The sequence below is a fragment of the Pseudophryne corroboree genome, chromosome 1 (assembly GCF_028390025.1).
Source record: "Pseudophryne corroboree isolate aPseCor3 chromosome 1, aPseCor3.hap2, whole genome shotgun sequence".
NCBI classification, from domain to species: Eukaryota; Metazoa; Chordata; class Amphibia; order Anura; family Myobatrachidae; genus Pseudophryne; species Pseudophryne corroboree.
Genome location: NC_086444.1, coordinates 959578965 through 959603267, shown reverse-complemented (window position 1 = coordinate 959603267; position 24303 = coordinate 959578965). Strand labels below are relative to the sequence as shown.

The 24303-nt window shown below is 45.1% G+C and overlaps 1 protein-coding gene across 2 annotated transcripts in view; it reads right to left on the bottom strand.

The window, feature by feature from the left end:
• Window positions 1-24303, bottom strand: part of FSTL5 (follistatin like 5) — a 1009581-nt gene that overhangs the window by 8183 nt on the left and 977095 nt on the right. For both annotated transcript variants that reach the window (XM_063920448.1, XM_063920449.1), the window contains one exon: window positions 4791-4915. In XM_063920448.1, the coding sequence (XP_063776518.1) occupies window positions 4791-4915 (125 nt within the window). The remainder of the gene's footprint in view (window positions 1-4790; window positions 4916-24303) is intronic.

Below are 24303 nucleotides of genomic sequence, written 5' to 3'. Positions count from 1 at the left end.
AGACATGGAGTTAAAAATAACCTGTCAATTAGGATAAAGCTAGCCCCTGTGTTAGCTAATGTTAGAGTATCATCTTGAAGGTGTCCTTGTCAGAAGTGGTGTTATCATGGGATACTTATGGCAGCTACTGTAGATTCTGCTTCCCACCAGCTCAAATCCTGACTGTTGGTATGCTAACTACATCATGAAGAAACTACTAGGTTCCCACAGATACATCAAAACCTATTGCTGCAAAAATAGCCAGATAAATGGGTGCAGCATTCTTTGCATAAATTATGCTGGAGGGTGATATTGAAGCATATTTTGTGCAATCTAAAAGAACTTCAAAAAATACTTAATGGCAAGTAGAGAATTGTGCTGAAAATGTTATAACCTTATTTGTATGGTGAAACGTTAAAAGCCTATATGAATCTAAGGAAATATGGGAGTCGGACTTATTTAAAGTGAGAAATTTTGACTTGCATTGGCTACTGGGTGATTTGAAAAAATAAACTTCATCCAAAGTCTGTACCATGATCTTTAGAGGTAAAATGATTCACAGTCAAAGAACTGACCAACAATGTGAGAAGAAGCCTAGACTTTGACCATGTCTGCTGTGCCCTAACAAATCCAACAAGATGCTGCCCTCATCACGGTCTCATAAAATGGGGAGCAGCAAAGGATGTAACTACTTTGAGTGTTCAGGTATGGGTCATTTGCATGCGCAATGTCTCCTGCTATTGGAACCAATGGACTGCAGTCTATCAATACTGTATATATCGGCATATAAAGCAGTATATCAATATATAAAGCAGTACAGGAATATCAATATATATGTAAAGGCATACAGTAGGATCAAACAGGAAAGGTTTTAAAGGTAAGTATAAAAACAAATGAGTCTTCATATATAGAGAGTGTACCTAGGGGAACAGCTAGGAGAGGGGAGAGAGGTGGTGCACGTGCTCTGGGTGATGGAGGGTGAGTGTCACCAGCCAGGAAGCTGGTGATTTCATTAAAGGCACTCCAAAACCAGCTGCCATTTCTGCAGTGGCTGAAGCACTACCTCCCTGTTTGAGATCCTGACCCCTCCTCCTTCACCCAAGTTCCCTCACCCTCCTATCCTCTACCCTGTCTATTTCACTTCTACCTGCAGGACCATCCCTGCCTGAGACCCCGACCCTCATTCTTGCTTTAGAACCCGCCATCAGTATGCATCTCATCCTGTCAGTTCACAGCTCCTTGTAAACCATTGCTTAGTAAATCATACCCAAAAGCTTCATTAAGAGAAGGTGAGAAGATATTGGGCCTGATTGAGAGCCGCACACAATGCTGATGTAGTTGGGTGATTATTTGTTACTGTGTGCATGCGAAAATCCCTACAGACGCATATGCTACACTGAATGTACAATTGAGGCTCATGGTATCAGAAGTGACTTTAAAAAGTGATGGGCATTAACCTGTGGTTACTGGGAGGTATCTTAATGGGGATATTATGGGAGTGTTGTGGGCGTGTCAGTGAAAGTGGTTGCCTACACAGATGCTTGTCAGTGACATAGGAAACTATACTTGAATGGGGAAACTGCCATAGGACTGGTGCAACTTTTTATGATGCGACTGATGGTGAATTTAAAGGCACACCAATTGACATTTCAGCATCTACAGACACAGACAGCGAGCATCTCAGTCCTTTCAAATTTATATACATGAATTTATAAAATGGAAGAACATAAAGTCGCAGACAGGAGACTGCCATAAGATGCAGCCGCAGTAACTTCTACCAAAATCTCAGAATCTGGCCAAATAGCTCAAAAACAGAAAGTTCGTACAAAGAACAAGTACTGTATGGACGATACATATTTTGATCAACTGTAGGTAAAAATAAAATAGCTGTTCATACAGATGTGTCCTTTTACATCCTTGCTGCAGTCAAACTAAACAGCCCTTCAAGTCGTGCCATGCCGTGGCAGGACTCAATAGCGCAGATTGTCTTTTTTTGTGGTTTTTGCCACAAATATCTTAGATGCAATGTAATGCAATAGGAAGCACAAGCAGCTTCTGCTGATTAAAATGATATGGAGCATGCCTATATTCTGTGTGTAATAGCAGCTCTATCTGCATCAGAAATGAAACGTTACAGTGTTTTCCAGGTAAACACAGTATCACAGCATTTTGTATGCAACTACAGTTGCAGTCACACACAGAATATGGGCATGCTAATTATTATTTTAATCAGAAGAAGCTGCTTGTGCATCCTTTTGCATTACATTGCATCTAAGATGCATTTTAGCAGCAAGAACAGCAAAAGTAGATGCTCAGCACTAGCAAGTCACACAGCACTCACGTATTATGTGTAACGCGACTTGTAGTGCATGGAGCAAAGTTGTAAGAGGACACATATGTAGATAAGTGGAGCAGGCTAAAAATAAAAGCAGAAAATGACTGTTTATCAAAGTTTGGTTAAATTTACATTATTGTGAATTAAGATACTGTATACAACCTTTGGGGCTCTATTTAACAATGATATATAACACCTTTAGCACTCACTAAAGGGGTTGTGATCTACTTTCAATATTTAACAAACTGCTGTATGTTTAGCTTACCGCTGTTTGTTACTGTGCCACTTCTGCCATTTATAGATGGCGATAGCGATGCAGTTCCCCTTCGCTGGCAATGGGAACCCAGCATTAGCCTTTCCAGCTTCAGTAAAGCCTTCCAGGCATTCAGTGGCACATGCAAGGGGGTTCCGAGTACCTGGAAACTCCCCTGATGAGCCAAAGTTCTTATTTTTGAGATGGAGACAGCAGTGTCTCTGTCACAGCAAAAGCCATGACCGTGATCACAATCGTGACCACGGAGCTGCTGCAGCAACAGAAAGTTACTCTCTAGAGAATCACAAATCTAACTCTCTCTGCACATGTTATATCTGCCCCCCTGTAGTGCACATGGTTTTGCCCATCTGCTAACAAATTTACTGCTACGATCAGGTCTGAATTGGGCCCTAAGTCCCAGCAAGGTAGCATATCCCATTATAAGAAGCTATAGAAGGGTGTGCAGTCCAGCCCCCTCTCCACAATGCAGCAGCAAATTTGTTAGCTAATGAGCAAAACCATGTGCACTGCAGGTGGTGCAGAGATAACATTTGCAGAGAGAGTTAGATTTGAGTGGGTTATATTGTTTCTGTGCAGGGTGAATATTTTTACACTGCAATTTAGATTTCAGTTTGAACACACCCCACCCAAATATAACTCTCTATGCACATGTTATATCTGCCCCCCTGTAGTGCACATGGGCCTTCATTCCGAGTTGTTCGCTCGCAAGCTGCTTTTAGCAGCATTGCACACGCTAAGCCGCCGCCTACTGGGAGTGAATCTTAGCTTATCAAAATTGCGAACGAAAGGTTCTCAAAATTGCGAATAGAAATTACTTAGCAGTTTCTGAGTAGCTCGAGACTTACTCTTCCAGTGCGATCAGTTCAGTGCTTGTCGTTCCTGGTTTGACATCACAAACACACCCAGCGTTCGCCCAGATACTCCTCCGTTTCTCCAGCCACTCCCGCGTTTTTCCCAGAAACTGTAGCGTTTTTTCACACACTCCCATAAAACGGCCAGTTTCCGCCCAGAAACACCCACTTCCTGTCAATCACATTACGATCACCAGAACGAAAAAAAAGCTGTAATGCCGTGAGTAAAATTCCTAACTGCATAGCAAATTTACTTGGCGCAGTCGCACTGCGGACATTGCGCATTAGCGACTAATCGCTCCGTTGCGAGAAAAAAATAACGAGCGAACAACTCGGAATGACCCCCCATGGTTTTGTTCATTAGCTAACAAATTTGCTGCTGTGATCAGATCTGAATTACCCCCATATGTGCTGCACATATGATCAGTCGATCCCGGCCCCCGGCAAATTCGGAGGTACGATAGATTGTGCGGTGCAAAAGCATGCCCGGCGGCTGGCAGGGCGGATCATTAGTTCGACTCACATCTAATATGAGTCATCCTAATGTATGGCCAGCATTAGACAGATATACCAGTGTCATATTTGGTTGTCCTGTCACAAAGCGTTTTCTTACATCACTACTCCAAATTTATCTGGACCTTGCTTTCTAATACCTACATTTTTATTTTTTTTATTTTTAAGTACAGTAATAGACAAAGTAACTCCTGAAAATCAAAGCATGCAGAGATCATATTCCATATGCCATCATCAGATTTACAGTAGGTTTTGCACAGATTGCAGTTTTTCAAAGGTCATCTATTCTTCCTCTGTAACTCTGACATCTCCTGCTTTAAAAGTCAGAAAGATCATGAGGCTCTGCTTTTATAGTACATACTGAGAATTAGGCAAAAATCCATGTTCCGGCTGTGTGTACTTAAATGTGAACGGCTCATTCTTTGAGACAAACATATGCTAATGGGAGGATCTAACATCTATATAGCTTCTAGAGCTGGACTACATGCTCTTCCCACCACAAGTCATGGTGGAAGGGAGGGTGATCCAACCAGGAGGGCAGGAAAAGGAGAAGGAAACAAGAGGTGTACTTGCATCTGTTATGATGAACACATTAACTGTGTTTGTCATAATAATCCTTATTGTCACAGATCTCCTGACATTTAAAAGTGAGACTAGAACCATAACTATTTTTAAGCTTTACTTATTACTATCCAACAATGCTTTGCTATTTGTCAGTGTAGAATGCCCGCTTGCCGTTTAGGAGTATCCTGCTATTGAAGAATGTTAACCTATCATTCCTGTGAAATTGGACATAAAATGTTTATATTTCATATCTTTTTTAAAACTATGTTTATACCTGATATGATTGATAATCAATGTTGTACCAGGAATGAAAAAGTCATCAACCCTGTCAAAATGCTTTCCGACTGGCTGAGTGTGGATGGTATGATGTGAAATACTTCCACTGGCTTGGGTTATGACCTGCAGAAAGAAAAGAATATGATCATTACCAAAGTAGGGGAAAATGTTCTCATTTTATCAATTCAAAACCTCTTAACATTACACAAAGGAGAATTGGGTAACAACATTACAAAAGATTACTGCTGAACAATACAGTATTTATTTCATTAACTAATCAGCCAAGAGTATTAAAACTATTGAAATCTAAAACAAGTTGTCAGGGCCATAGAGAGGGGTGTTCAAATGGTGCAGTCACCCAGGGTGTAGGGCTATGGGGCAGCAACATCTCTGTCCCACAGTCCCTGCATCCAGCTAGCAGGGTGTCTAGAACAGTACACTGTGGTCAGTATCGCTGCTGCTATGCTGCTTGGAGCATCCAATGGTTGCTCTGGCACTTACCATGCAGTGTGTAGAGCCGCCCAGAACCCTTCTCCCATGATGCCTTTTGTTATATGTCCACCCATTGGGGTGCACATAGATTAACAGAAGATGCATATACTGATAACAATCTGTAAAAATTAAAACACTTTCAATCAATTGCATTGATTTTTCCATTCTTAATTAAGTGAAGAAAATTTCCTGTGTATATATAAGTTGGGGTCACCCAAAACACACTTTTTGAGTAAAAAAGGAGGGTGCTATAGGTGCACGGGTTGTGTTACCTGTAGTTACATGATCCCTGGCAACAAGTTCTTGCACCCACATACGGGCAAGATTTTGCACATTAAGTACCCAGTTACCTGTACGTCTAAATACGTTGTTTATTTGTTAACCTGCCCATGTGGTTTAAATTACGTTGGCAAGATGAAACAACAGTTCAAAGAGAGAATGGGCCATCATAGCAGCTATATGGGCGGCCATTAATGAGGGCAAAAGTGACCAGGCAGTGGCCCGACATTTCTTGGTGGCAAAACACTCAATGGCCACATTGAGATACCGCATAATAGACCAGATACCTGCAAACTTGAGAGGAGGTGACAGGGACAAGCAGTTATTGCAGTTGGAATGTAAGTGGATTCATTTATTGAACACAGTAAGCCCATTTGGACTTAATGAGGCACTTAATTTTAACTGCTTTTTGTAAAATCTGGATTAAATTTGTTTCGCCAGTATCAATGAGTTTATATTTATATTCACTCCAAATTTAGAGTTTGATTGGTCGGTCTATATAGTAATGTGATTTGTTATCCTCTGTTATATATATGGATTGTATAATGTTAACGCACACACTACTGAGTTATATAAATTTATATTTCACATAGCATTCTTATTGATGTATTTGGTGATATCCACAGATTTTAGTATGGTTAAAAGGATGAGAATTGAGCCATTACTAGCACTTCAGCACTTTTTAATATAATAATTATATGTTTTAGTTTATTTACCCGATGGCGATAGAGAGCTATGCACATTTGGTATCTATTGTATTATGATTCATTTTAATACGTTTATTTATGATATTTGTATATGTTGTTTGCTCAGATGGTTATATGTGCACTTCTATTCATGTTTTTTTATTATTTATATGTGTCTTTTCAGGTTCCCCTGGTATGCATATGCTGCTGCTGCATTACCATGGAAACACTGTGACCTGGCAGGCATCACTTCCTGTATGATGTCACACCTGGGACTGGAAGTGAGCCATAGATGCCAGAGACACATGCTGGGAGGCTGCTAGAGGGTCAGAAGACCTGTAAGTAAATGTTTATAAGCATTGCTTTTGCACTGTTTGTTTTATGTGTGTCCTGATGACGTGGAGAAGCACCCTGAAATGTTGAAGTCAAGCACAGATTTGTTGCACTAAAGACTGAGTCCGGGAGTGCCTACTCAGCTGTGGTATTTTTGATAGGGGGTTTGCTGGCCCTTAGCAGTGCACCCTGGCAAGTTATTCATTGCTGACATAGGAGTGCTGGTTTGTGGATTGTGTATACATAAGTTTAAATTAATTTAATATTTCTTTAATTATTCAATAAACATGACTAGAGGCCCCAATGCTTAGCTACACCTTCTCCACTACTGTGCCCTTACAATTTCTTGCTGACCATGGCTACATTGGCAATCCTAAAACCATCAGAGACACACTACGCAGCACAATCAATTGCTAATTGACACTAAAGTCAACAGGCATCTGACCACAGAAAGTGGCACAAGTGTGGCATCTGACCACAGAAAGCTTTGAGACAAATACCCCATGCAACACAAATGTTATATTCTTCACTACAGTAGGTAAGTAGTTAGGTTATCAAAATGGTGAAGTACAGCCATGGTTGCTTGCAGCTGATATATGGCAATTTCTCAATAACTCAATACAAAACATACCAGCAGCCACAAAACATACCAAATTGTTAATATGAGAACTATTCAATTAGGGAATTTACCAGTCTTCTTTCTGCATGGAGGGATCATTGATCCTGCCCTATAATTATGCATGTACTGGGTGCTACCCACTGATTCAAATCTACAGATATTTACCTGGAAAGAAAAGGGAATCAGTTTGTATATGGGTGCACACCCATATGCAAACCCTTTTCTTCCTTATAAATATTATACATGGAAATTTCTACAAAAACTTGTTCATCTATTATGTCACAGAGTCACCAGTTGGTAATTTCTGTTCTAATACTGATAATGATTCTCCATTATGGCAGCGACACACACAATCCCCTTCACTGCAACAATTGCTAGTAATTTACTTCACATGTACCCCATTAGCCTTAAGGTAGGTACACACTAGATATATTGTCCGCTCAATCAAATGTACAATATATAAAGAGCAGGTCAGTGGATATGTACACCTGATATGTCTTTGAATGATGTTGTTCACAAACATATCATGTCAGCCCTGCAGCACAGCCGATGCCTGATATATCTTCCATATACTGTATATCAGCAGGTCAGGCTGTGTGTATGGGTAACAATACAAAGAAAAGGCACCCATAAACCTGATTTTTCAGGGAAAACCTTAATGCAGCTCTCCTTCAGGTTCAGGGGATTTGCCAAACCCCAATATTAGACAAAAAAAAAGGGGAAAAAAGTAAGGGGAGCACAAGAGGTTACCAATAAACATCAATTTATTCAATAGATAATCGATCTGTCATCAGTGGATAAATGTATTAAAAATGGATAAAAGAAATAAAAGGATTTTGATACCTACCGGTAAATCCTTTTCTCCTAGTCCGTAGAGGATGCTAGGGTCCACTTCATGACCATGGGGTATAGACGGTTCCACAGGAGCCATGGGCACTCTTAAGACTTTTCAATGGGTGTGAACTGGCTCCTACCTCTATGCCCCTCCTCCAGACCTCAGTTATAGGAACTGTGCCGAGGGAGACGGACATTTTGGGGAAAGGATTTACTTTAAACTAGTGGTGAGATACATACCAGCTCACACCTCAACCATGCCGTACAACATGGCATTCAACAGAACACACACCAACAGGCATGAATCAATTACAGCAACATGCTGAAACTAATATAATACAACTTGTGTAACTCTAATAAACAAAACTGCAGGTAAAGTACGCGCTGGGATGGGCGCCCAGCATCCTCTACGGACTAGGAGAAAAGGATTTACCGGTAGGTATCAAAATCCTGTTTTCTCATACGTCCTAGAGGATGCTGGGGTCCACTTTATAACAATGGGGTTTATACCAAAGCTCCAGTACGGGCGGGAGAGTGCGGATGACCCTGCAGCACCAATTGACCGAACTTGAGGTCCTCATCGGCCAAGGTGTCAAACTTGTAGAATTTTGCAAATGTGTTTGACCCTGACCAAGTAGCTGCTCAGCAAAGTTGCAATGCCAAGACTCCACCGGGCAGCTGCCCAGGAGGAGCCCACCTTCCTAGTAGAATGGGCCTTTACCGACATCAGTAACGTCAATCCAGCCATAGAATGAGCTTGCTGAATCGTACCTCTGATCCATCGTGCAATAGTCTGCTTGGAAGCAGGACACCCAATCTTGTTGGGAGCATACAGGACAAACAAAACCTCTGTTTTCCGTATTCGAGCTGTTATAGCGACATAAATCTTCAAAGCTCTAACCACATCTAGAGACTTTGACTCAGCGAACGTGTCAGTAGCAACTGGCACCACAATAGGTTGGTTTATGTGGAAAGAGGAAACCACCTTTGGAAGAAAATGGTGATGAGTTCTCAACTCTGCCCTATCTTCATGGAAGATAAGGTAAGGGCTCTTGTGGGACAAGGCCCCCAGTTCAGACAACCGCCTTGCTGATGCCATCTTCCAAGTGAGAAACTTCAACTCTATTTCTTGTAGCGGCTAAAACCAACCCGATTGAAAGAACTGCAACACCACATTAAGGTCCCATGGTGCCACTGGAGGCACAAATGGAGGCTGGATGTGCAGAACCCCTTTCAACAAACATCTGAACATCTGGAAAGGAGGCCAATTGTTGTTGAAAGAAACTGATAAGGCCAAAATCTGGACCTTGATTGACCCCAATCTAAGGCCCGCATCCACACCAACCTGCAGAAAATGGAGAAAACGTCCCAAATCAAACTCTTCCGTAGGAGCCTTCTTGGATTCACACCAAGACACATTTTCTCCAAATACGGTGGTAATGTTTAGACGTTACTCCTTTCCTTGACTGAATAAGAGTGGGGATGAATACCTTGGGAATACCCTTTTGGGCTAGGATCCGATGCTCAACAGCCATGCCGTCAAATGTAGCCGCGGTAAGTCTTGATACATACACGGCCCCTGCTGTAGTAGGTACTCTCGAGGAGGAAGAGGCCGAGGATCTTCTATGAGCAACTCCTGAAGATCTGGATACCAAGCCCTCCTTGGCCAATCTGGGGCAATGAAGATTGCTCAAACTTTTGTTCTTATTATTATTTTGAGAAGTTTTGGAATCAGTGGAAGTGGAGGGAAAACATATACCGACCGAAACACCCTCTGGGTCACTAGTGCATCCACTGCTATTGCTTGAGGGTCTCTCGACCTGGAACAATATCTCTGAAGCTTCTTGTTTAGACGAGATGCCATCATGTCTACTTGAGGGACTCCCCAAAGACTTGTCACCTCTGCGAAGACTTCTTGGTGGAAGCCCCACTCTCCTGGATGGAGATCGTGTCTGCTGAGGAAGTCTTCTTCCCAGTTGTCCACTCCCAGAATGAAAATTGCTGACAGAGCTCTAACGTGTCTTTCTGCCCAGAGGAGAATCCTTGTCACCTCTGCCATTGCCGCTCTGCTTTTCGTTCCGCCTTGCCTGTTTATGTATGTGACTGCTGTTACATTGTCCGACTGGATCTGCATGGGATCTTGAAGAAGATGTACCGCTTGTAGAAGGCCGTTGTAAATGGCTCTCAATTCCAGAACGTTTATGTGAAGGCAGGCTTCCTGACTTGACCATTTTCCTTGGAAGCTTTCCCCCTGTGTGACAGCTCTTCAGCCTCGGATACTTGCATCCGTGGTTATTAGGACCCAGTCGTGAATCCCAAACCTGCGTCCCTCGCCTCTAGTAGGTGAGAACTGTGTAGCCACCACAGAAGCTAAATCCTGGCTTTGGGGGACAGGATTATTTTCCGGTGTATGTGTAGGTGGGATCTGGACCACTTGTCCAACAGGTCCCACTGGAATACTCTGGCATGAAATCGGCTAAACTGTATGGCCTCGTAGGCCACTACCATTTTCCCCAACAACCGAATGCATTGATGGATCGACACGCTTGTTGGTTTCAATATTTGTTTGACCATTTTCTGGATTTACAGAGCCTTTTCCACTGGAAGAAATACTCTCCGTACTTCTGAGTCCAGAATCATCCCTAAAAAGGACAATCTTGTCGTCGGTTCCAACTGCGACTTTGGAAAATTCATGATCCAACCGTGTTGTTGGAGTATTGACAGGGAGAGTGCGATGTTCTGCACCAACTGTTCCCTTGATCTTGCTTTTATCAGGAGATCCTCCAGATAAGGAATTATATTGACTCCTTTTTAACGAAGGAGGACCATCATCTCCGCCATCACCTTGGTGAATACCCTCGGTGCCGTGGAGAGTCCGAACTGCAACATCTGAAACTGGTAATGGCAATCCTGTACTGCAAATCTCAGATAAGCTTGGTGAGGATAAATGGGAATGTGCAAGTAAGCATCTTTTATGTCTACTGACACCATGAAGTCCCCCTCTTCCAGACTGGAAATCACTACCCTCAGGGATTCCATCTTGAACTTGAAGCTTTTCATGTAGAGATTCAGATTTTTCAGGTTTAAAAATTGGTCTGACCAAGCCGCCTGGCTTCAGAACTACGAAGAGGCTTGAATAAAAAAACCTTCTCCTTACTGTGCCAAGGGTACCAGGACAATGACCTGATCCTGACATAATTTTTTAATTGCCGTTGTTACTGCCTGTCTTCCCGGAAGAGAAGCTGGCAAGGTCGATTTGAAAAATCGGCATGGGGGGACGTCTTGAAACTCTAGTTTGTACCGATGGGACACTATTTGTAAGACCCATTGGTCCAGGCCAGATTGAATCCAGATTTGGCTGAAAAGTTTCAGACGTGCTTCCACCTGAGCAGACTCCCGCAAGGGATCCCCAGCGTTACGCTGCAGATTTGGCAGAAGCAGGGGTTGACTTCTGCTGCTGCGATCCGGGAGATGCTGCAGATTTCTTTCCTTTTCCCCTTCCGCTATCTGCAAAAAAAGGGGAGACCTTTGTCCTTTTTGTATTTTTTGGGCTGAAAGGACTGTATGTGAGAGTGATGTGTCTTTTTCGTGGGTGTAGGAGCATAAGGCAAGAATATCGACTTACTTGCGGTAGCCACAGAGACTACCGCATCCAGCCCGTCACCAAACAAGGCCTCACCTTTATACGGGAAAGCCTCCATATTTCTTTTGGAATCTGCATCAGCATTCCACTGGCGAATCCACAACGCCCTCCGAGCCGATACTGCCATGGTAGCGGTTCTTGATCCGAAGAAACCAATATATTTCATGGATTCTAGTACGTACGCAGCAGCGTCTTTGATATGACCTAACGTTAGGAGTATCTCGTCTCCATCTATTGTGTCAATGTCTAATGACAAGATTTCTGACCACTTTTCAACAGCACTACTCACCCACTCACAGACAATGGTAGGCTTGAGTAGTGTCCCATTGGCCACATCAATAGATCACCTCACTCACTTGCGGTCTGTCGGCTCCTTAAGTGAAGCCATTCCAGGCGCAGGGAGAAACACCTTTTCTCTTTTATGACAGGGCCCTGTCTAAAATGCGGGGTGACTCCCACCTTTTTTGGAAAAAGGTAAGCTGCCTGAATTCCTTTTGGGAATCTGAAATTTCTTTTCAGGTTAAATCAGACCTGAGGTGGAGGGAAAATTACATTACTTCTTTATTAAAGTAAACCCTCTCCTTGTGGTAAAAGAGGGGCTTCGTAACTTCTAACACCTCTTTTATAGCTAAAACATGTTTTGAATGCTTTTTTGCTAACTTAGGACCTATTCCCCTGGAATCACTAGTGTCGACACAGTCTTCAGAGTCCGTGTCGGTATCAGTTTGTACTATTTGTGCAAATTTGTATGTGACCCAGAAAGGTCCCTGTGGATGAAAGGCAGAACTATTAAAAATCACATCTTCAACAGATTATTTTCATTTTTTGTATGAGATTTAGTCCAACCTCTTACTGATATGATTCACACTATCATGTAACCTTTCACCCAGTCAGGCTCTTGGTGTCATATTACACCTGTGTCACTAACATGTCTCCACAGAGTTCCCTGCCACAGACATGTCACACACGTGCACAACCACACCACAGGCACTCCGTGACTTGTAGGGGACAGACCCACAGTAAAAATCTGTCAGAGGGACACAGATAGGATTTGCCAGATCACAACCAAGCGCCAGTAACACAATGTCTGTGAACACAAAATGCCCACTGACATTCAGCGCTTTTATATTGTTAATCACACAATTATATAGCACCAAATTCCCTGTGGTCCCCCCTGTTTTGCACCCTGATACTTGTTCAGTAGTGGAGGAGGACCAGCGTTGTCTCTGCAGCCTGAGGAGAGAGAGAAAATGGCACTGAGCAGTGTGCTGGCTGAATGAGGAGGAAGCTCCACTCTTCAATGGTGTGTTTCTCCCCAGCTCTTATGAGGTAATTTTTTATACTGGCAGGGGTAGGACTGTGCCTCAGCAACTTAAGTCCCTTATTTATGCCAGTTTCCATAGGTTTCATGCTGCCCAGGGCGCCTCCCCGCGCCCTGCAGTGCCTGTGTATGTGTGGGCAACGGCGCGCTGCGCTGCGCTCCCGCCAGCCGCGCGGTACCTTTAGCCATCACTTTCTTGATTGAAGATATGTCTTCTAACACTCACCTGTCTTCTGACTTCTGGCTCTGTGAGGGGGGTGACGGCGTGCTGTGGGAGTGAGCATCTAGGCACGGCTAGCGTTCAGTTCCCTTCAGGAGCTAATGGTGTCCTGTCAGCCAGAAGCAGAGCCATGAAACTCTGTAGGAAGTTGGTTCCTACTTCTGCCCCCTCAGTCCCACGAAGCAGGGAGTCTGTTGCCAGCAGTTCTCCCTGAAAATAAAAAACCTAACATAAGTCTTTTCAGAGAAACTCAGTAGAGCTCCTCAGAGTGCATACAGTCTGCCTGGGAACATTTCTAAAACTGAGGTCTGGAGGAGGGGCATAGAGGGAGGAGCCAGTTCACACCCATTGAAAAGTCTTAAGAGTGCCCATGGCTCCTGCGGAACCGTCTACACTCCATGGTCATGAAGTGGACCCCAGCATCCTCTAGGACATATGAGAAATCAAGATTTTTAAATAACTATTCAATGAACAGAACTCAAAATGTATATTACATATATAACATATGTGTGTATGGGTGACCCGTCAATTGCCTGTACACTGGCTGCAGGGACTGACACCACAGCTGGGTGGGCCAGCTGGATGTCAGGACCGACATATAGAGCGGACAAACAATAAGCGTATATGCTTACCTGAATCAGCTGTTCGGTCAGTGCTACAGCGGATCAGCAGATAGATATGCCAGGTGTGTAGCCCACTATAATCTTGTTTAGGCTGGCCACTTTTACCTGTTTCGTGCCATTGTAGATTATTAATTTCCGTCATCACTCCTCAATGTGCAGTGCTATATAATATGTCACTGATTTCATAATAAAAGATAGTAATAATAGCTGAAACCCACACTCTATACTTTGTTGATGTATCTGAGCAGATGTTTTGTGGTAATTGTGTCTACAGCAAATAACACCATCCCCAAAAAAATAAAAAAAATAAAAACAAAGGTCAACTTTGCCACTACTGGGGATATTGCTCAGGAAATTTCTTCTAGGAAACAAAGGAGTGGCTGATTCAGTAAAAACAGGATTGAAGGTCTACAGGCTGTTCTTGTGATTGCTGATGCTATCTTTTTCTATACTCAGCTGCGATTATATGCTAATATAGGTAGAAGCAAAATCTGAGCATTGGGACATCCACTGATATCGCATCATTTCCGTCCAACAACATACAACTGCTGATACATAAGTACCACCATTGCAAATTGGGTCATGTCACAGAGTCTGAGTTCCACTGTACATGCGCAGGCTGAGCTGCTCTCCCAGGACGCAGAGAGAGCTCTCCAGTAGCAAGTAAGATCACAACAGTTAATTTATGCATGCCCAGAAACGCTGTCTAAATGGCCATGACACACCTGCGTTTACCCAACCGCTCTCCATTACATCCCACAAGCTCTGTCTTCCTGTCACTCACTTTGCCAAATAATTCCTCGGTGTGTACATCATTGCAATTCACTCACTGCATGTGCGCAATGGGGCTCAGATGCATGCGCAGTAAGAAAATATTGACCGATTTGCGTGCAATAGCCACTTAGCGACTGCATCTGAATTAAGCCCATTGTGTGCCATATTGTGGATTGGGTGAAAATACCCTGGAGAGGACACAGTGGTACTGGTACATAGCAATAACAATGACAATGCGTCATTGCGTTGGAGACAGATAAAGAGGAGAGATAAAAAGTACAAGTCAGTCAGCTCCTATCATTTTTCAAACATAGCCTGTGACATGACAGTTAGGAGCTGATTGGCTAGTACTTTTTCTCTCTCAATTTTAGCACTCTCCAAGCAAAGACGCATCTAAGTTGTATTTTGGGAAAAAATGCCTGTACCCTGTACTGCGCAAACAGGAGCTTAGGGAGGTTAATAAGTGGCTGATTGGTTTGTGTATGATGGAAAGTTTTAAAGTTTGCTTTAGAACAGTCAATTTTACTCTTGGCTGCAGTCTCTACAGCAGAGCTGGCCAAACCAGTCCTCGAGATCTACTAACAGTTCACATTTTCCAGACCTCCTAGCTGGTGCACAGGTGTAGTCATTACTAATTAAGATGTGCTGCATTCATTCCTAACTGACAATTCTACAGATCTCCAGGAGGCCTGGAAAACATGAACTGTTGGTAGATCTCGAGGACCGGTTTGGCCAGCCTTGCTCTACAGTATAATAGGGTACCAAGCAACTCAAATGCAGAGTCCATATGGGTTGTTATACATGGGATAAAATACCAGTATAGTACTAAGTGAAGTTTGCTATAAACCACTGTCATTGTTCTTCAAAGGCATTGTATCTATTTTGTATTTAGATCCCTCCCTAGCAACCCTTCCTCTTTCGCACATGTGCACAGTAATGTGCCAAGGTCCAGAGACACTCCCTGAAAACGGTCAGTTGACACCCAGAAAAAAACCCTTCCTGTCAATCTTCTTGCGTTGTGCCGTGCGACTTAAAGCTTCACTAGAACCTGTGCAAATCCACAAAGGTCTTTTTACCCGTACATTGCGCGTGTGCATTTTTGTGCATACGCATGCGCAGAAATGCAGATTTTTAGACTGATCGCTGCGCTGCGAACAACGGCAGCTAGCGATCAACTCGGAATGACCCCCAAAGTACCAGCCAATCTGCTCCTAACTGTCATTTTTCAAACACAGCCTGTGACATGGCAGTTAGGAGCCTATAGGCTGGTACTTTAACTCCCGCGACTTTATCTCCATCCAAGGCTTAGTAAATAGACACCTAAGGGGTCTATTCATGAAGCAGTGAAAACAGTGGAGAAACAGACCAGTAGAGAAGTTGACCATGGCAAGCAATCAGCATCTCCCTTATATTTTATAGAATGTACTTGATAAAGGCTTCCTTCAAAGCTGATTGGTTGCTATGAGCAACTTCTCCACTGGTCCTTTTCTCTACACTTTTCAGTGATCATGGGGTCTATTCATGAAGCAGTAAATAGAGTAGAGAAGTAAGCCAGTGAAGAAGTTGCCCTTGGCAACCAATCAGGTTCTACGTATAATTTTATCGAATGCACTTTATAAATGTTACCTCAACACTAATTTGTTGCCGTGGGTAACTTCTCCACTGGCTCACTTCTCCACACTTTACACCATAACTCCCAACTTTACAAACTTAGAAAGCGGGACCATTGCACGGCTTTGCCGAGACCGCCATGAAAAAAGGGGTGTGACTTTAGAATGTGGTGTGCCTTCAGATAAAGGGCGTGGCTTTGCAATAATGCTACGATCGCGAGCCAAGACCCCCGTTTCTCGTCACTACAGTGGCGGAGTTGCAGGGGGGAACACTGGTAGATGAGGAAGTGCAGATAGACAGCTGGGTCACGGTTAGAAGGAAAAAGAAGAGGGGGGAGGGGGAGTCAGGATATCTCTGATCTGCCAAACCCCAATAAATTCACCCTACTGGATGAGGATTCTGGGGATGGCAGTGAGGAAATGACGGAGCTGGAGGAGCTTGTTCCCTCCAGCAACTGGAGGAGCGGTCCCCCCTGTAAAGATGGGAAAAAAGTTAGTGAAGTACCTACTCAGATAGTGGTGGTGGAATATTCTAATATCAGGAAGACAGACAGGGAATTCTTCTACTAGGACCATGATCGCCGTACGGTCTGTTGTCTCCCGGTTGCTCGGGTGTGGCACATCGCGGACCGTGTTGACAGACTGTTGGGAGGGGCTGGTAAAGACCCGGCGGTCTTGGTGCATGTCGGCACAAATGACAAAGTTAGTGGTAGGAGGGATGTCCTTAAGAAAGACTATAGGGAATTAGGCAATAAACTTAAGGCATGGACATCTAGGTTAATATTCTCTGAAATATTACCAGTGCCACGTGCTAGTCCAGGGAGACAGAGGGAGATTAGGGAGTTAAATGTGTGGCTTAGAGACTGGTGTAGGAAGGAGGGGTTTGTGTTCTTGGAACACTGGGTGGACTTCTCAGTCAGGCGCCATCTTTTTTGTCACGATGGATTGCACCTGAATGAGGAGGGGGCTGCAATGCTGGGGGGGGGGGTGGTTAGAGGGTTGGAGGAGCTTTTAAACTAGGAGCCTGGGGGGAGGGTTTAGCTAGAAGCTACGGGTCAAACAGTGAGAGCAGTAAGGATGGGGTAGTGAATAAAATGGGGTTGGCGAAGGGGGGAGGGAAAGTTTAGCCGGCAAGGGTAATTGCATGGGTATTGACACAGGAATTACCGACAAAGGTATTGCCCATGGGATCCCTAAGTTATTAACTTACGACCATTACGTTTCAACAGTACGGAATATAGAAAAAGATGTCCATAGCATTAGAGGGAACACCTTCATCAGGGTGGGGGGTTTAGAAAGGCCTAATAGGTCAACTGGGAATAGTAGTAAAATAGGCTGTATTAAGTATGATGGGGGTGCTAAGGGAGGGAAGAGAATAACAGTCAGTAGGAGTAATTCTAGAAAGGCACTTGTAAATAAGGATAACATACCATTAAAACAAACGGGCAAGGTAAATATTAAGCTAAAATGTATGCTAGCAAATGCAAGAAGTCTATTAGGTAAAATGGGGGGATTGGAATTCTTCTATCCATTGCCGTTTCTTGCCGGGGGTGAGCCGTGCAACCGTACGGGGCGCCTGCCATGGCACTTTGCTGGTCCCTGTTTCCCCCTCCTCCCTCTTCCCGAGTACTCCTGCTAGGGGGATGGAGTTTCGCAGAATAAGGCAATTGCATCATTCTGTGAAACTCCGCCCCCTGAGCAGGAGCACTCGGGAAGAGGAGGGGGAGCCAAGCTGGAAGGAGGCGGCTGGTGTGAAGGAGAGGTGGCCCGACCCGAAGAGCGGGAAAAACATCTTCAAATGTAAGTTGTCTCTCTCTCTCCCCCCACCCTCTCCCTTCCTTTCCCCCCACTTGACGCTTGCCTGCCATACTGTATAAAATGAGGACTCTTGCATGCCATACTGTGTAAATTGGGGACACTTGCCTGCCGTACTGTGTAAATTGGGGACACTTGCCTGCGTAATGTGTAAAACGGGGACACATGCCTGCCGCAATGTGTAAAATGGGGAAACGTGTCTGCTTTATTGTGAAAATGGGGACTCTTGCCTGCTGTAATGTGTAAAATGGGGACACGTGCCTGCCGCAATGTGTAAAATGGGGACACGTGCCTGCCGCAATGTGTAAAATGGGGTCTCTAGCCTGCCGCAATGTGTAAAATGGGGACACGTGCCTGCCGCAATGTGTAAAATGGGGACACGTGCCTGCCGCAATGTGTAAAATGGGGACACGTGCCTGCCGCAATGTGTAAAATGGGGACTTTTTTTTCCTGTGGTGGCCGTGATGATGAGATCAGATGAGGCCATGCCCATTTTAATGAGACCACGCCCATTTAAATGAGTCCACACGCATTTTTTATGTCAAGGGGGGGGGCGCATTTTGAAATTTCGCACTGGGAGCCACATTGGCTAGAAACAGCCCTGCTTGTATCAAAAAATCAATACAATATTATAGGTATTACGGAAACATGGTGGGACGACTCCTACGACTGGGTTGCAAATTTGGAGGGATATTCACTTTTCAGGAGGGATAGAGCTAGAGGGGAGGAGGGTTATATCTCTATGTAAAACCATCCCTAAAACCAAACATAATAGATGTTTTTTACGAGGGGACAGGAGATAACGTGGAATCGCTATGGGTTGTAATCACAAGTAGGGGCATTGCAGCAATAAACTGGTCATTGGCACATGCTATAAACAACAGGATATTATCATACATGACGAGGAACATCTCTTACAATAAATTGAAAAAGCTGCAGGAATGGGGGACATCCTAGTGATAGGGGATTTCAATTATCCTGATATAAATTGGAGTAACGATTTGTGTGTAAAAGCTAGGAGCGGCAGGTTTCTAAACACATTAAAAGATCAGTACTTGCCTCAATTAGTCGAGGAACCAAGCAGAGGTAATAATATCCTGGACCTAGTTATTACCAATAATGTAGACATTATATCGGACATTACAGTTGGGGAGACCTTGGGAAACAGTGACCACTATATGATCACATTCGACATCAGTTTTAAGAAACATAGCTATAAGGGAACAACTAAAACATTTAACTTTAGAAAAGTTAACTTCAATATGCTGAGACAGGCACTAAATGACATTGACTAGGAAGTCTTATTTCTCTGACGTCCTAGTGGATGCTGGGACTCCGTCAGGACCATGGGGATTAGCGGCTCCGCAGGAGACAGGGCACAAAAATAAAAGCTTTAGGACTAGGTGGTGTGCACTGGCTCCTTCCCCTATGACCCTCCTCCAAGCCTCAGTTAGGTTTTTGTGCCCGTCCGAGCAGGGTGCAATCTAGGTGGCTCTCCTAAAGAGCTGCTTAGAAAAAGTTATTAGGTTTTTTATTTTCAGTGAGTCCTGCTGGCAACAGGCTCACTGCAACGAGGGACTTAGGGGAGAAGAAGTGAACTCACCTGCGTGCAGGATGGATTGGCTTCTTAGGCTACTAGACACCATTAGCTCCAGAGGGATCGAACACAGGCCCAGCCATGGAGTCCGGTCCCGGAGCCGCGCCGCCGACCCCCTTGCAGATGCCGAAAAGTGAAGAGGTCCAGAAACCGGCGGCAGAAGACTTTTCAGTCTTCATGAGGTAGCGCACAGCACTGCAGCTGTGCGCCATTGTTGTCAGCACACTTCACACCAGCGGTCACTGAGGGTGCAGGGCGCTGGGGGGGGGGCGCCCTGGGCAGCAATGATAATACCTTGTTCTGGCTAAAAATACATCACATATAGCCCCTGGGGCTATATGGATGTATTTAACCCCTGCCAGGTCTCACAAACACCGGGAGAAGAGCCCGTCGAAATAGGGGGCGGGGCCTATCTCCTCAGCACACAGCGCCCTTTTCCTGCACAGCTCCGCTGCGAGGAAGGCTCCCAGGACTCTCCCCTGCACTGCACTACAGAAACAGGGTAAAAAAACAGAGAGGGGGGGCACTTTTTTGGCGATATTGATATATTAAGCTGCTATAAAGGAAACAACACTTCTGTAGGGTTGTTCCTATATATTTATAGCGCTTGGGTGTGTGCTGGCAAACTCTCCCTCTGTCTCCCCAAAGGGCTAGTGGGGTCCTGTCTTCGATAAGAGCATTCCCTGTGTGTCTGCTGTGTGTCGGTACGTGTGTGTCGACATGTATGAGGACGATGTTGGTGTGGAGGCGGAGCAATTGCCGGTAATGGTGATGTCACCCCCTAGGGAGTCGACACCGGAATGGATGGCTTTGTTTATGGAATTACGTGATAATGTCAGCACGTTACAAAAATCAGTTGACGACATGAGACGGCCGGCAAACCAGTTAGTACCTGTCCAGGCGTCTCAGACACCGTCAGGGGCTGTAAAACGCCCTTTACCTCAGTCGGTCGACACAGACCCAGACACCGAATCTAGTGTCGACGGTGAAGAAACAAACGTATTTTCCAGTAGGGCCACACGTTATATGATCACGGCAATGAAGGAGGCTTTGCATATCTCTGATACTGCAAGTACCACAAAAAGGGGTATTATGTGGGGTCTGAAAAAACTACCTGTAGTTTTTCCTGAATCAGAGGAATTGAATGAAGTGTGTGATGAAGCGTGGGTTAACCCCGATAGAAAACTGCTAATTTCAAAGAAGTTATTGGCATTATATCCTTTCCCGCCAGAGGTTAGGGCGCGCTGGGAAACACCCCCTAGGGTGGATAAGGCACTCACACGCTTATCAAAAAAAGTGGCGTTACCGTCTCCTGAAACGGCCGCCCTCAAGGATCCAGCTGATAGGAGGCTGGAAACTACCCTGAAAAGTATATACACTCATACTGGTGTTATACTGCGACCAGCCATCGCCTCAGCATGGATGTGCAGTGCTGGGGTGGTTTGGTCGGATTCCCTGACTGAAAATATTGATACCCTGGATAGGGACAGTATTTTATTGACTATAGAGCAATTAAAGGATGCTTTTCTTTATATGCGAGATGCTCAGAGGGATATTTGCACACTGGCATCGAGAGTAAGTGCGATGTCCATATCTGCCAGAAGAAGTTTATGGACGCGACAGTGGTCAGGTGATGCGGATTCCAAACGGCATATGGAAGTATTGCCGTATAAAGGGGAGGAATTATTTGGGGTCGGTCTATCGGATTTGGTGGCCACGGCAACAGCCGGGAAATCCACCTTTTTACCTCAGGTCCCCTCCCAACAGAAAAAGACACCGTCTTTTCAGCCGCAGTCCTTTCGTTCCTATAAGAACAAGCGGGCAAAAGGACAGTCATATCTGCCCCGAGGCAAAGAAAAGGGTAAGAGAGTGCACCAAGCAGCTCCCTCCCAGGAGCAGAAGCCCTCCCCGGCTTCTGCAAAGCCCTCAGCATGACGTTGGGGCTTTACAAGCGGACTCAGGGGCGGTGGGGGGTCGACTCAAGAATTTCAGCGCACAGTGGGCTCACTCACAGGTGGACCCCTGGATCCTGCAGGTAGTATCTCAGGGTTACAGGTTGGAATTCGAGAAGTCTCCCCCTCGCCGGTTCCTAAAGTCTGCTCTGCCAACGTCTCCCTCAGACAGGGCGACGGTATTGGAAGCCATTCACAAGCTGTATTCTCAGCAGGTGATAGTCAAGGTACCCCTCCTACAACAGGGAAAGGGGTATTATTCCACACTATTTGTGGTACCGAAGCCGGACGGCTCGGTAAGACCTATTCTAAATCTGAAATCTTTGAACCTGTACATACAAAAATTCAAGTTCAAGATGGAGTCACTCAGAGCAGTGATAGCGAATCAAGAAGAAGGGGACTTTATGGTGTCCCTGGACATCAAGGATGCTTACCTGCATGTCCCAATTTGCCCTTCACATCAAGGGTACCTCAGGTTCGTGGTGCAAAACTGTCATTATCAGTTTCAGACGCTGCCGTTTGGATTGTCCACGGCACCTCGGGTCTTTACCAAGGTAATGGCCGAAATGATGTTTCTTCTGCGAAGAAAAGGCGTATTAATTATCCCTTACTTGGACGATCTCCTGATAAGGGCAAGGTCCAGAGAACAACTGGAGGACGTAGTAGCACTAACCCAAGTAGTGCTGCAACAGCACGGGTGGATTCTGAATTTTCCAAAATCTCAATTGACCCCGACGACACGTCTGCTGTTCCTGGGAATGATTCTGGACACGGTTCAGAAAAAGGTGCTTCTTCCAGAGGAGAAAGCCAGGGAGTTATCCGAACTTGTCAGGAACCTCCTAAAACCAGGAAAAGTGTCTGTGCATCAATGCACAAGAGTCCTGGGAAAAATGGTGGCTTCTTACGAAGCGATTCCATTCGGCAGATTCCACGCACGAACTTTTCAGTGGGATCTGCTGGACAAATGGTCCGGATCGCATCTGCAGATGCATCAGCGGATAACTTTGTCTCCACGGACAAGGGTGTCTCTTCTGTGGTGGTTGCAGAGTGCTCATCTGTTAGAGGGCCGCAGATTCGGCATACAGGACTGGGTCCTGGTGACCACGGATGCCAGTCTGAGAGGCTGGGGAGCGGTCACACAGGGAAGAAACTTCCAGGGAGTGTGGTCAAGCCTGGAGATGTCTCTTCACATAAATATACTGGAGCTAAGAGCGATTTACAATGCTCTAAGCCTGGCAAAACCCCTGCTTCAGGGTCAGCCGGTGTTGATCCAGTCGGACAACATCTCGGCAGTCGCCCACGTAAACAGACAGGGCAGCACAAGAAGCAGGAGGGCAATGGCAGAAGCTGCAAGGATTCTTCGCTGGGCGGAAGATCATGTGATAGCACTGTCAGCAGTGTTCATTCCGGGAGTGGACAACTGGGAAGCGGACTTCCTCAGCAGACACGATCTACACCCGGGAGAGTGGGGACTTCATCTAGAAGTCTTCCACATGATTGTGAACCGTTGGGAAAAACCAAAGGTGGATATGATGGCGTCCCGCCTCAACAAAAAACTGGACAGGTATTGCGCCAGGTCAAGAGACCCTCAGGCAATAGCTGTGGACGCTCTGGTAACACCGTGGGTGTTCCAGTCAGTGTATGTGTTTCCTCCTCTGCCTCTCATACCAAAAGTACTGAGAATTATACGGCAAAGGGGAGTAAGAACGATACTCGTGGCTCCGGATTGGCCAAGAAGAACTTGGTACCCGGAACTTCAGGAGATGCTCACGGAAGATCCGTGGCCTCTACCTCTAAGACGGGACCTGCTTCAGCAGATACCGTGTCTATTCCAAGACTTACCGCGGCTGCGTTTGACGGCATGGCGGTTGAATGCCGAATTCTAAGGGAAAAAGGCATTCCGGAAGAGGTCATCCCTACCCTGGTAAAAGCCAGGAAGGAGGTGACTGCACAACATTATCACCGCATTTGGAGAAAATATGTTGCGTGGTGTGAGGCCAGGAAGGCCCCGACGGAGGAATTTCAACTGGGTCGATTCCTACATTTCCTGCAAACTGGATTGTCTATGGGCCTCAAATTAGGGTCCATTAAGGTTCAAATTTCGGCCCTGTCGATTTTCTTCCAGAAAGAATTGGCTTCAGTTCCTGAAGTCCAGACTTTTGTAAAAGGAGTACTACATATACAGCCCCCGGTTGTGCCCCCAGTGGCTCCGTGGGATCTTAATGTAGTTTTGGATTTTCTCAAATCCCATTGGTTTGAGCCACTCAAATCGGTGGATTTGAAATATCTTACATGGAAAGTAACCATGCTACTGGCCCTGGCTTCAGCCAGGAGAGTGTCAGAATTGGCGGCTTTATCGTATAAAAGCCCATATCTGATTTTCCATTCGGACAGGGCAGAACTGCGGACGCGTCCTCAGTTTCTGCCTAAGGTGGTTTCAGCGTTTCACCTGAACCAGCCTATTGTGGTGCCTGCGGCTACTAGCGATTTGGAGGATTCCAAGTTGCTGGACGTTGTCAGGGCATTGAAAATATATATTTCAAGGACGGCTGGAGTCAGAAAATCTGACTCGCTGTTTATACTGTATGCACCCAACAAGCTGGGTGCTCCTGCTTCTAAGCAGACGATTGCTCGTTGGATTTGTAGCACAATTCAACTTGCACATTCTGTGGCAGGCCTGCCACAGCCTAAATCTATCAAGGCCCATTCCACA